This window comes from Tachyglossus aculeatus, chromosome 14, assembly GCF_015852505.1.
Source record: "Tachyglossus aculeatus isolate mTacAcu1 chromosome 14, mTacAcu1.pri, whole genome shotgun sequence".
In the NCBI taxonomy this organism is placed as follows: Eukaryota; Metazoa; Chordata; class Mammalia; order Monotremata; family Tachyglossidae; genus Tachyglossus; species Tachyglossus aculeatus.
The window spans coordinates 13,816,653-13,831,081 of NC_052079.1; the positions used below are offsets into that span (position 1 = coordinate 13,816,653).

Below are 14,429 nucleotides of genomic sequence, written 5' to 3' on the forward strand. Positions count from 1 at the left end.
TCCAATTCTAATTAGTAGAAGAGGGAGGGAACTGTCAGGTTACCTAGAGTACAGCTGTTGAAATTACTTAAGACTGAAGGCAGCTTGGTGCTGTTAAATATGAATCAATTAGCATTAGACTCGGCAACTTTTTGTAAGTCTATAAAACGTCTTCTACTTTACCCTCCCCAGGGCTTAGTAGAGTGCTCTGCCCATAGTAGACACTCCAATACTATTGATACACCCTTCTAATTGGAGAGCTCTGTAAAAATCATTCTTGAATTGGCTAATAATAAAAGACCGATCTAGACTCAACAATATGAACGGGGCTCTTTACCTGAGAGGCAATCACCAACATTTGCAATAATCTACAGCTAGGTCCCAGAGGCTGTCAAAATAACTCAAAGATGCTGCAGACTAACAAAGGGAGAACACTACACTCAACGGTGCTTTCAGATGATTAAATCAAAGAAGTGAAAGAGTGATTTAAAGAAAAAAGTTACGTCACAGAAAGGTTTTGGGAGACATGAAAGGAACAACTTTCAAGTTGTCCAGGTGTCCGATTGGTAAGGATGCAATTACCTAGATAATTTGCCTATGGTTTAGCTTTACTTCTTTTACAGAGATTTTAAAGTCTACCAAATTTCAGTCTGATTCACTTTCCAAAGCTTAGGTTTGTTTTCTTGACATTTAGCATTCTGCTGTAATGCTACAGGAGTGCTCACCAAGTGGCCAGTTAGCCATCAAGAAAGTCTTATCATAGGCTATTTTGTTCTCTCTGCTATAGCTGGACAGTTTGATGATAGTTCCCTCCTTCCTAACCCCCCGATGAACTGCTATTGTGCCACAGAAGGTATGGTCTCCAGCGCTAAACTTGCCGTCTGAGGTGTTTGAGGAGGCGGCCGAAACGCGCGTCATTCGGGTCCCAACACTTAGCCAGGGCTAGGAGGGGTCTCCTACTAACCGACTCCTCCCCATTTTTCTAGACCCCGTGTTACTGGCATCAGGGAACGTCACTACCAACTCTGCTGTACTGTACCCTACCCAAGGCTTAGTACAGTCAGTTCAACACCACTGACTGATTGAAATACCTTGCATTTAAATACTTTATCCACTATACAACTCCTGATCTTCTAGTCTGTGAGCCCATTGTTGGGTACGGACTGTCTCTATTTTCAGCCGAACTATACTTCCCAAGCGTTTAGTACAGTGCTCTGCACACAGTAAGCGCTCAAATACGATTGAATGAATGATCTTTGATCGCTTAACAAACTTGGAGCTTTGTAAGTGCGTATCATGTCACCTCCTTCTTCTTACAAATCCTCAGTCAGTTCAAAAAGTCTATTTAAATGAGGTCTGGTCCATTAGGGTCCATGCCCGTGAAGATAGCAAGAGTTACGTGGTTAAAACAGCCAGACAACCTCTTCTGATGATGTGGACTGGGGCTGGAGATGCAGACTGGGTGGTTAGAACCCTGGTAATATAAGTGTTTGGGTCATCAAGAACCATCCCTAACCCAGAACTTCTTCAGCAACCTCCAGTCCGACGTGTACTGATGAAATCTCAGGTCTTCATCTTAAATCGAACTAATATTCAAATATGAATTTCCTAACAATGTTTTGGCTAGAATTTCTTAAAATGCCAGCATTAATAGGGCTCCAGTAGATATTACTGTGAAAAGAATAAAGTAAAACGAATTCCATTTGGAGGACTGCTCACATAGAATAGCATCTCCAGTTAATTGTTCACATAAACAAATGTTTTACCGGTAAGGTGAAGCATTGATTACGTAAGCATCAGAAGTTAAACTTAGTTATTTCTCCTTCAGTACAAGTTCAAAAGTTTTGTGTCTTTTGGAAAGGGCGAAGTCACAGATTTTAAAACATTAATGAATAAATCTCAGTAATAATGAACGCTGTTAATAATCAATAATAATCATGGTACTTGTTAAATCTGTCAAGCACCACTCTAAGCACTAGCGTGTATACAAGACAAAGTGGACACAGTCCCTGTCCCACAGTCTAAAAAGGAGAGAGAAGTGGCCTAGTGGACAGAGCTCGGGCCTTGGAGTCAGAAGGACCTGGGTTCTAATTCCGGTTCTGTCGTGTGACCTTGGGCAAGTCACTTCACTTCTCTGTGCCTCATCTGTAAAATGGGGATTTGAGGATTAAGACTGTGAGCATCGTGTGAGGCATAAACTGTGTCCACTCTTATTAGCTTGGAACTTAGAACAGTCGATGGCACATAGTACTTAACAAACGCCATTAAAAAGAAAAGAAAAAAGATTTACTCCCCATTTCACAGATGAGGAAACAGACACAGAGAAGTTAAGTGACTTGCCTAAGGGCACACAGCAGACAAGTGGTGAGGCAGGGATTAGAACCCAGGTCCTCGGACACCCAGGCCCATGCTGCTTCCCCGGTTTTATACATGTTTTATCCATTTAAATATAGATCATACTAAATAACATCCATCGTATAGTGAATCCCATCTAGAATTTAACAGATAAACATTTCAAGACAGGAGAGCTTTCAATGGATTCTGAGCACAAGAAATGCATTAACTGCTCCAAGACAAAAGCCTTCTGGAACATCTTGCTGTTCAGAAGTGGAAAAGAATGAACAAGGAAACACTCGGGTATCGGGGGGAAAGAAGTTAACATCTGTCTTCAAATTAGAACAGTTTTACCAATTGCCAAGGTACTGACTGGAGTATTGTTCAATTCTCTAGTCAGCTTCCTGAGAATAATCAACACTAATCCCAAGGACCTCTTTCGTTTACAGATAAAGGTCAAGTGAAAGCAAAACGAAAACTGCAGTTTTCAGAATCCTCAAGGGAAATACCTATTTGTGCTGAAAGTGAGAAAGAGGAAAATGATGGGACTAAAAATTGAAGATCTAGCCATTTAATTCACAAACATAAAGCCTCAACTGACACCTCATATTGTAGTAGTTTAATTTGGAGGCAAAGTGAAAAAAATTAAAAGCTTGATTCCTGACAGCTTTAGTTATCTGAAAGTAAACAGTAGTTTCATTGGCATTAAATTCTGACCTTTGGTATCAGCATCAGTTATTTGCTCTTTGGCTACTTCCTCTTCCTCTTCAGCGATAGCCTGAAAGATGGCGGTCAAGAAGAAAAAAAGCAATTCACATAGTGGGCCTTCACTGTCATTTCCTACGAGAGCTTCCTCTAAAACCTCTGTGAACAAAATATTTAAAGTGTGTCATTCTTTCCATTTAGTCATTAAAAACAAATTTACACTAAAAAATTTAACAGCAATCTATATGAAAATATTCAAGTTATTCCCAATCATATGCCTATGCCAAAGAGTCACAATAAGGGCAGACAATCAATTCCCAAGAATTCTCAAAGCAAATACAAATCAAAGTCCTGAAAAATAAAAATCAGGCATCAAACTTCAGAGGCCACAACATATCCCTCATAAAATTCAATCTTAAAATTCTGGTATGTGAAATAAGTTGTATTTATACCTAAAATACCAATTAAAGATGAAATAGCCCAAACTTCGCCTATCATTGTTAGCCCGATACTACTGGATGACGGTACTGATTAGACTACACCAGACCAGAGTGTGCTGGATGGAATGAGAAAAACTGTGTTTTAACCCCAGAAGAAGTAGGAATGGAATTTGCTGTGGCACCCATTGGGAGCATTGCATTATACTAAGTATTAGGAAAGTTCAACAGAAGCGAGGAGGAATGTTCCTTACCAACAGGAGCTTACAAGGGAGAAACTCATATGTACACAAATATGCTACAGATGGATGGACATGGAAAGGTATGGGCTTGTGGTGGCTATTGGGGTTGTTATGACTCCAGTGCTAGGAATTAATGAGGGAAGGATTGATGGAGGAGTTGGATTTTGTGAAGGTTTTGAGTAGAGAAGAAATTCCAGCCTAGCAATGGGATGGAGATGGGAGAGTTGAGAGCTAAGTTTAGCCGAAGGTTACCTTGGGAGGAACGAAGCGAGTGAACTGGGGAGTAGCAGGAAAGAAAGTTGATATGTAAGATATGGAGAGTTAGTGGACAGTCTTGGAGCCTTGTGAGTCATGGCTTGGCTTGATTTAGGGGGAAATGGAGAGCCTTATGAAGAGTGGAGAGGTGTGTGTCCAGTAAATTAGCTCTGCTTGGCTTCAATTTAAGATCTTAGGTAAGTCATAATTCACTTACACCTTAATTTCTCCATCTGTAATCTGGGGAAAATGCCACCTAACACTCACTGCTATTTGAGTTCTTTGGAAGAAGGGCCTGCATAAATCTGTCAGAATTATTTTCATTTAAGGAAAGAGAGCTACGGATGCTTAAATACAAAGAACAAAATCTTGCCTAGAGTGATTCCTTCAGGAAACTCATCTTGAAGGTCAAAGAGCTCCCCAAAAGCATGAAGAAATTCCAACACCATCAGAGCATCACCAAAGATTTCAGGAGGCAGTCGAGTTTTCACTGGAGTTGGTACTGGAAGTTCCTAGAACACAGAAGATATTTTAGAAACTTTAAGCCAAAAAACCACCACACGCATGGATCCTGCAAATCTCAGCCAAAAAACAAAATTTTGTTTTTGCAGAGCTCAGAACCAAGCTCATGATGCTTACTTAAAGGTACGTGTAAATAGACGAGCTATAATGTTTGGGAACTTGAAAGCAATTCTAAGCTTCAAATCTACAATACTGAATATTATGTTTCTCCTCTACTTTTCCACTCTTGCTCCAATGGCTCATCAGACAAGTATACACTTCAGACATCAAGACCTAGGTATGTTCAGTACAATACTGAAAAAATTTGTAAAATGCATACAAGTACTATGTTGAATTTCATATTCACACTTTTACCTTAAGGTCATCACATTCCATGTCTTCCCTAGGCTTACTCCATTGCTTTAAGTACTCCAAATATTTTCGTTTTTCTTCCCGTAACTTCTCTCTTTCCTAAATTTAGAACATTTTGTTAAATGCAAGAAATGTCAAAATTGTTATCAATTCAAAAAAACACCCAAAACCCTACAATGCTGGCTCTTGGGCTTCTTTTGGAACTCATCCTGAAGATACCCTAGGGAAGAATATAAGTATCTCAATTCCTGACTGCATCAATCAATAATAATTTTTTTTAAATGGTATTTAAGTGCTTACTATGTGCTGCTAGGCACTGGGGTAGATACTAATAAGACTGGGCACAGTCCCTGTCCCACATGGGGTCACAGTCTCAATCTCCATTTTACAGGTGAGATAACTGAGGCCCAGATAAGTGAAGTGACTTGCACAAGGTCACAAAGCTGACAAGTGGCAGAGCCAAGATTAGAACCCAGGTCCTTCTGACTCCCAATCCCAGGCTCTATCCCCACCAGGCCATGCTGTTTCTCACTTGGTTGCTGTGTGACCTTGGGCAAGTCATTTAACTTCCATGTACCTCCATTTCCTCATCTGTTAATGTGGGGATTAAATACCTGCTCTCTCTCTCTCTCTCCTATTTACACCGTGAGCCCCATTTGGGCTGTGTCTGACCTGATATTCTTATATCCACCCCAGAGCTTAGTACAGTGCTTAGCACAGCTCTTAAATACTGCAATTAAAGCAGTGTGTGAAAGTCTTTATGCACAGAAGTGCATGGGCGCTGTTATTGCAAGTGCATAAATGCAGTGGTGGCAACAAAGTATTGAGGTGGTAGTTGGGAAGGTATAACCTGGGGGAGAAGAAACATCAGTGGGGGAAGGCCTCCTGGATGAAGAAGGATTTTAGAAGGACTTTGAAGATGGAGAGAACTGTGTTCTGGTGGATTTGAAAGTTCAAGGCACGTACGAGGATTCAGACAGTTGCTGAAACGCTCACCTACTCATTAATTGAGTGTTTTGCCTAATTTTTCCAAGTGGGATAGGAACTTTGATATTAATTTTTAAGTATTTTAATCTTTTAACAAAATGAGCCTATTTAGGAATCACCTCATATTATTCAACTAAAAAGCCAAAGACTTTTTAAATGAGTTAAGCTTTATACCTGGAAGCACCACCCCCTTAAGAAAAAAAAAAAAACATTTGGAGACATGTGGTATCCATGACCAACTCAACACCCCAACACAACTGGCTCTCACTTTTGTTCCAGTCACAGTTTAACGAGCAGCTTTTAACGAGCAGCTCACCTTATATGAAAATTGTATCATTCAAAATTTTTAATACTTGAATAGATGACAGAAGTAAAGAGAGAGGAGTATTTTATATAGGGAGAGCAGTTTCTGAATGTAATCGCCATACCTTTTCTTTTTGTATTTTGAGTCTCTCCTTTTCTTCTTTCTTCTTCAGTCTCTCTTCTTCTACAATTTTCTTTAACTCTTCCCTTTTTTTCTCTTTATCTTCCTTTTCCTTTTTTTTGGCTTCTATGGCACTTGCCTTTTCCCTTTTTAATTTGGCCTTTTCAAAAGCTATACAAAGAAAGGAAATTGAAAGGATTATTACTTTGGGAAGGCCTTCTTCATTCTCACATTGGGTTTAGTTTAACACAGAGGTGTATTTTTTTTAAATCACAAGTTTGGAAAGCCCTATTAAACCTCTAAGAATTCCTCTTGTGCAGCTGCTGCAACGACTCAAAGCAGATTGCCCTCCCTTCCCATGCTCCAGGTGGCATCTCCTTGCTGCAGCAAATGTGGGATCAGCAGGATGTGAGCATCTTAGTATATAGGCATAAATGTGCTGGGTGGACAAAAAGCGAACTTAATTTGACAGAATAAAAGGGGAGTTGGGGCCATTCCCCTTCATGCCACACAGACACGTGGATCCACTTTCCTCTTCCACTGATACTTTAGCGAGGGTCATCTGAATGCAGAACTCCACAGCACTACTTCATGAATCCTAAGAAGAATCTCAATATTAACTGAGGGGTAAACAAGAAGAGTTGGATTAAGCTGGAGAGGGAAATTTGTGGTGAATGTCAGCACTGTTTTATCTCAGGAATCACATGGCTGACGGATCTCAAACTGAGAATTTAAGCAAGTCTATCAGTTTAACTTTTTACATGACCTCCCCAACCCAACCCCCCACTCCCCCAAAAAGGACAAAATCATCAAATTCAGATATTTGAACAAACCTCTCCCCCACTTTGTAAATACGACAAAAATCCATATAAAGTACTTGGAAAAAGAGTTGAGACATACTCAGTGACTTCATTTCATCTTTTTGTTTTAGGATTCTTTCCCTTTCTTTCATAGCCGCACTTCTACTTCCTTGAACAATCTGTGCATTAGTAATCCTGTCCTCCTGAAAATTAAGCCTCAAAGTTAGAAAGTACAATAGTGTCATTTTTTTTTTTTTTACAAACCTGGAACTCACTTTAAGAAAATGGGTGGAGTACAAGAATTTTTGCGGGACCTTTTAAGCTGCTCTTAGTTTTGTACCATACTGTAGTTTATTGCTAAAGAAGCTAGACATATCTACTTTAAAATAACATGCTACCCAAACCTTCACAGATTTCACAAATCCTGTTGTCTAGTAGCTCTTAAAGGTAAAAGAGAGGGATTAATGGCATTAAGTGAAACGCTCTGTAAATCTACACACTGAAATGTACCAATACCCGAAAACCTATGGCACACTAGGTTTATACACACACACACCAAGTTAGAAAACATCTCTCCATTTGACTTTTGAGTCTGATGCTCACATTCTTCTTGCTGAATGTCTTTACTGTTTTCTGAACTTCTTTTACCTATACTGAACATATCACACACTCCAGAGTCTGACCTTCACCTTATTTTGGCATTGAGGGTACAGGAAAATCAGAAATAAGGGAGTGTCTGTTCAAACTACAGTACACCCATGATAGTTGACGGACTCAGAAAGACTTGAAATCAGCTGATTATTGTGACTGGTTTTAAGGTAGCTACCCTATCAGTGGTGGATAAAATAACTTTTCCTGGTACATCTGATTTAGAGGTGAAGAATTAGAGAAAAACAAAAGCAAGAGGGGGGAAAATACTACTGGTTTTTTTTGTTTTGTAAAAACCCACAAAACACAAACAAAAAAATACAACATTGTTTTCCCTTACTTACATGACCAATGGATATTCTTTTTGGAGGCCTTCCTCTCCGTCTACTTGCAGGACTGAAGACAAATGACGGTGGATCATCAGGGAAGAAGTAAGAAAAATTCTGTTCTGCTATTTTGTATTTTGCAACAGATGTAGCCTGCAAAGGAATTATAAATGTTACGGTGTTCTTGTCCCTATCATCAATAGTGAGTTTTTGGGGCCTCTTGTTTAGTACTAAGGTGGGAACATTCAGAAAAAAATATTTAAGTCAGAGGTGACCTATGCTCTTCAAAAACTTACAGTTTAGTGAGAGGAGACCAATAGACACAAATTAAACAGATATGGCCATAAAACACTTATGCTACTCCTGATATTTTTACTATAATAACTATGAATACATCATGGTCACCATATGCAACTGTATAATGATCAGGGTCTTCCATTTTGATCAAAGAATGGGCACAATTCTTAAGTGATTCAGCTTTAAATAACAACATGGACAGCTCACTGTAATACTGAGGTTTCCATTAGAAAAAAAAAGCTTAAATTTGACATTAATATATTCTAAAAAACCCAAAAACAATGACAAAAAAAATCCTAACCATAACAATTTTCCAGAACTGGAGCCCAGTCAATCTGTATCCAAAGTTGACTGCTGGCTTTTTGGGCAGGGCAGAGATCTATATCCCTAATAATAAAGATTGTGTTATTTATCAACTATGTGCCAATCACTGTCCAAGAGTTGCGGGGGTGGGGGGGCATGGCACTCAGGTTAATGGGGAGGGAATCACTGGCATTTAATCCTATTTCACAGATGAGGCCCAGAGAAGTCACCATTTGCCCAAGATCAAACAGCAAGCAAGGGATGGAGCAGGATTAGCAACCGGTCACACTGTTTAAGTATCTAAATTTTAGGAGGGCCATGATTCAGCTATTAGGTATCTATAAGGACTTTTCTAGTTCTAGCTAGGTCTCTAGCACAACCTAAGCAAAATTCCCAGAAGAGAATGGTTCCCTGGACAGCACTGACCCTTAATTAGCCAGATAACTGATTTTACACTATGAGCCCCAGGTGGAACAGGGATTGTGGCCCCCCGCTAATTATTTGGTTATCTATCCCAGCACTTAGGACAGGGATTCACACACAGTCAGCACTTAAGTACTACAAAAACTATTTTAAACACAAACTAGAAAGTCTAAGGTTTCGTAAGCTCCTGAAATTATGAAATCTTCATTAAAAAGTAAAATCACACTAGCAGAATTGCCTGTGCTTCGCCTGGGATTAGCATCAGATGGGCTGACACATCATTCACCAAGCATAGCCTAGATGACATATCCCAAAGCTATCACCCACCGCTGTTCTACTTTAATCAAAGCAGAAGGCAAGAATAGTGACTACAAGCAAGGTGTTTTGGCAAATAAGTTGCTTAATACCACTATCATCATTATTACTACTACTACTACCGCTGCCTCCAGTTTATCTGTCATTTTTGCTTTTCCTGGAGAACAGAAGCTACAAACATGGCCACAGTTAGGGATGCCACAGCAGGGAACCCCTTCTCAGACCAGGGAAATGCTTTAATCACCCTATCTATGGGTGTGCTGGGTGAACCCAGGAAAGTAGCCACCTGGTTTCATGTTTATGTGTAATGCTATATCAACTAGGAGGTTAAATCTGGAAAATAAGGTAACTGAATAAGACCTTGAAAGGGAGCCAAAATGTGATGTCTTAGTCACACTGCCATCTGATCTTCCTCATGCATTTCCTAACCTTTGCCTAAATCTGCCTGTTTCACGAAATAGGGAGATTACCAGCACCCAACTACTCTCACAAGGAAAATCAGGTTGGAAATTGGAAAACCTTTCATGAATTAACAATAACTCCCAAAACTGATTGGTGACATCACATTTAGGAAGGAATTAATCTGAAGCTTTGGGAGTCTTTTGTACAGTAAAGTTCTTATCCTTAATGATCATCAACAACATTTACTGAGCACCTACTATACTCAGCATACTCTCAGAACCTACTAGATTGTAAGACTGTTGTGGGTAGGGAACATGTCCACAAACTCTGTTATATTGCACTCTCCCAAGCACTTAGTACAGTGCTCTCCAATTGTTGATTGACTGATTGACTGTTACATTGGACTCTCCCAAGCACTAAGTACAACGCTCTGTCCACAGTAAGTGCACAAAAAATACCATTGATGGATTGAACAATTTGAGAGAAATCCCTCTGGAAGAGAGTCAGGTTGTGGTTTGGTGTTTTTGAGGGGAGGAGGAGACCCCTGGCAGAGGAAAGCCTTGAGCAATGGGTCAGAGAGAGGAGTTTCATGCAGAATTCTGTTCTAGTGTTTTGACGGGTTGCGCAAATGTTTTATGTACACATCCATCCAGGTGGCTGGGCGTTCAGTGCAGGACAAAGAAATAATTCAATCACATTTACTGAATGCTCACTGTGTACAGAGCACTGTACTAAGTGCTTGGAAAGTACAATTCGGCAACAGATAGAGACAATCCCTACCCAACAGTGGGCTCAAAGTCTAGAAGATCTGTTTCCTCATTTCCCTGTAATTCATTTCTATCTCCTCTTCCACACTATTTAACTTTTCTACAGCAGGAAAGGTCTTTCCCTAATGGTTATTGCCATTTCTCCACTCCACCCCATACCCCTTCATCTTCTACAGAAGAGAAGCAAAGAAGGTACACGGAAAGAGACTAAACAGTGGATTGACTGAAGGGCTAATTTTTCTACAACATCTATAAAATGCCTCAAACTTTCTAATTCCGAGGAGTTTTTTAAAAAAAAACTAAAAGCATTTATGTAAAACACGGTGTTTCTGAAAGTATGAATAGTATTTGTTTCTCTCTGGCTGTTTAAAATATTATGGTTCAAAACAGTGTTAAGTTCCCAAATGGATTGTACTGGATTTCACTTGGTGTGACAGAATAACAAACATTTATAACATGCAAACCCTAAATTATATTCCAGCTATGTATCCAGAAATCATTATGCTATGAAAAAAAAACCCAATCACTGAAGTAATTTGAAGTTGCTATTTGATTAGAATAAGTGCTATAGTCCATACAAGAGAATAGCTAATTTAAACAAATCCAAAAACCAAAACTCAGTAATATTTTAGTAATACCCATTTCTCTTTTTTCCTCCCCCAAAAAGCAATTTCACCAGTTTGGATTACCTTAATTCTAATGACTCCATCGTGTGGTTCACAGTGTTGCTTCAAAAAAAGTTTAAGCCTATCACGAGAAAACAGATGTTTCCGCCGGCTACGATGGGAGGAGGGGGAAGAAAGAGGAAGAAGACGTGTCAGCACCAACGGAGCGTTCAACTTAAAATCTGTCAGTAATGTACATTTACAAGTTGGGCTTCAGAAAAAGTATGCTATAGCATGACAGAGTCTCCTTGCAATTCCAACTGTCGTACCTCTTCACGATCATCTGAAGACCCAGCTAAAATGATGCAATATTTACTTGGCTTTTACATATGTGATAAGCCAACTATACTTGTACAAAGGTCAGCCCAACAAAAAATCAAAATAATCAAGTTTCAGAAGACATGAATACCTGAATACCACTCCAAAAGAAAAGACCTGATGCTTTTACTACTCTTTTACAGAGTTTTACGGTCTAATGGCAAGAGATTTTTTGACAAAACACATTTGTCATGTTTAGAATGACAGTTATTTCAGCTTAATCTAAAGTACCAGTTTTACCTTATTTGAGATGCTTTAACAACCACAGGTTCATATACTTCTTTTTTTACAGGTTGCACTTTGTATTTGAACAATGAAGAATCAATTATGGTGTTTTTCTTCCTATAAATGAGAAAAACAGTAATTAGACCTGAGTACGTTTACAATTCTTCACTGACTTGGAGTTCAGAATCCAATTTTCATAGAAGATATTAATTGGTGGAGGAGATGAATCGGCACCAGCAGTCTTAATGACATGAAGTAGCAACTATCGCTGGCCTCAAGCCAAAAATGCATAGACTACTTCTTTTTTTGGAAGCAAATTTAATCTTAAGCATAACTAATATTTTAAGTATTCAAATGTACGTAACACCAAAAGTAAGAAATTGATTTGCATAGAAGTCAGAATGAGTGAATGCCTGTGTATCAGTTTACTGAAAGAGAATTAGATGTATGTGTTTTTACTTCCATTTTTACGTTTGCAGAGGATATGAGTTTTTGGAGATGAACTCAAAATGGATCTTGCTCTCATATTGCTCACACTGAATCTGAACCCTATGCAGACCAAGGAGAGCACAGTAAATACACAATAAATATGGCCTTTTCCAGACTAACGGTCAGGGGAAAGCAGAACCAGTTAGCTACCTGCAGATATCTAGCAACTTACCTGTTTTATCAGTTACTTCTTATTGTTTCAAACAACCAGTTACTCTCATTATGCAACCAATTTTCCTAAGACATGGGATGGTGGGGGTGGAGAGGAGGGAGGGGTAACTTCACAATATTTGCATTAATGAAAACTCACACTGTAATATTCACGGTGTTTGGCACCTGACGCAAACATTCAAGCAACTTCTGACACCGTGCTGTCCTATATCCAGACAGGCTTGGATGAACACTGTCCAGTTCCCGACTGATGCTCTAGCCAAACCGTATAATGAAAGCCCTTGTTCTGACAGGAATTTCCCCTAAAACTGCTGTTCTAATGCTTAGGGGTGGGCGAATTGTTCCTCTCCAGAAACAATGTATCATCTACTCATGTTGCAATCCCTGCAGGGGTGAGTGTGAGCAGACCTCATTAAGCAGGATAGAGGTAAATTAAATCCAGACTCACATTAAAGGAAACCAGAAAAGCCAAGGTATCTTTCCCATAACCACTTACCAGAAGGCATTTTTGCCTAAATAAAATCTATGGTTCTTGGGGCAGACATATAGAGCGGGCATTACGGAGAGGGTGGGGCTGGGGGGTACCCAAGGAAACCGGCCCAGTGTGGGGCCTTGCCTAAAATTCCCTCCTCCTTCAAAACTCCCAAACAGTCCCATGCCAACACCCCCAGAAATCCCACCTCTTCCGGGAAGCATGCCCTGCCTCAACCCCATGACTCCAGCATGCACCTCAGTGCTTCTGTACATACCGATTGATGTGTACTGTCTATGAATTTATCTGTTCCCCATCCCTCTTTCCTTAGCCTACCTCTCGCCTTCCACTCACAAAGCAATTTGTGCCTGTTCAATTGCAAGTTCCTTGAGGACAGGGACTACATCGTCTATTTTTGTTGTACTTGCTCAAGCACTGAAGACAACAGTGAGCATATATCCACTTGCCAGAGGGACGGGATTCTCCTCAAAACCCAAGCTTAAGATGGTCCTGCAAACATTCCTGTTTTAGCCATCAGTTCATTTTTCCATGTTCAGGAGCCAATCTGTTAAAGTGGGTAGTTATAGGTTGTAATGGGGCACCTATCTTTGGCACTGCATCAATTTAAGGATTGTACTTTTCCATCACGAATCAATCACACTTATTGAGCACATACTGTGTGCAGGGCACTGTACTAAGTACTTGAATGAATGAATTTGAAGTTGGTTGATTATCCTGCCTTCGGCAGTGGAGAGTTACTAGAATCTTTTTTTTTTCCTTAATGCTCTGCTAGTCCCTGTTTGTCTGTGAGATGAACGTGTCGGTCTCAGATTTGGCCACCTATTGTGAGGGTCCAGGATCTCCCTGCTTAGCTTGCCCACGGACGAATTTTCCCCTATGCTACCAAGTCGTTTCCTCCTCACTCAACACAAGTTTGAAGCTCAAAGGGCTTCTCGGCTGAGGGGTCTAGAATAGGGGGTCCCCCTAACTCTATTAGGACTACCTAAATACTTAGGGGTACTGAGTTTTGTCAAGACTCCTCAAAATAGTCTCAATTCATCCCGAGGTGGCTAAAATATGTCAGGTCCCCATCAGTAGTAGGTCACTTCCTGCGAGAGTGGGGAGTCGAGCTGTGAACGGTAAAACACTTTTCTCAAATTTAATTGGGATTGGCACTTCTGTATATCTCTAGGATTTTTCTCACTAATGAGAGAAGAGTTGGTTGTACATCCAAATCCAGAACATCTGAACAATCACTGAGGCTGCCTTGAGGCCAAAAGGAACTTTTAACGATGAGACTTGGCTATTGATTCTGAATGTCCCCCATGAAGGCTAAAAGTTGAGCAGCGTTTTCTTCTACATTTTACAGATTTAGGTAGAACCTAAATGTCTGAGCAGGGACATATTTTCTACTATACAGCTCTAAATCAGCTACCCAAAGGACTGAGCGTCATCTGTGTGTGAAATAGCATTCTAACAAACCGTGCAAGTCCATGTAGCAGACAAACATATGAATCATACGGACACGTACTTATGTATATAGTTGTCTGTCATATTCAAAGACACCACTGA

General features: G+C 39.9%; 1 protein-coding gene across 2 annotated transcripts in view; it reads right to left on the reverse strand.

The window, feature by feature from the left end:
- Positions 1-14,429, reverse strand: part of BAZ1A (bromodomain adjacent to zinc finger domain 1A) — a 95,936-nt gene that overhangs the window by 26,599 nt on the left and 54,908 nt on the right. For both annotated transcript variants that reach the window (XM_038756158.1, XM_038756157.1), the window contains exons 6-13: positions 11,741-11,842; positions 11,207-11,294; positions 8,029-8,163; positions 7,137-7,239; positions 6,241-6,407; positions 4,829-4,924; positions 4,326-4,464; positions 3,031-3,177 (exon numbers count right to left, since the gene is read on the reverse strand). In XM_038756158.1, the coding sequence (XP_038612086.1) occupies positions 3,031-3,177; positions 4,326-4,464; positions 4,829-4,924; positions 6,241-6,407; positions 7,137-7,239; positions 8,029-8,163; positions 11,207-11,294; positions 11,741-11,842 (977 nt within the window). The remainder of the gene's footprint in view (positions 1-3,030; positions 3,178-4,325; positions 4,465-4,828; positions 4,925-6,240; positions 6,408-7,136; positions 7,240-8,028; positions 8,164-11,206; positions 11,295-11,740; positions 11,843-14,429) is intronic.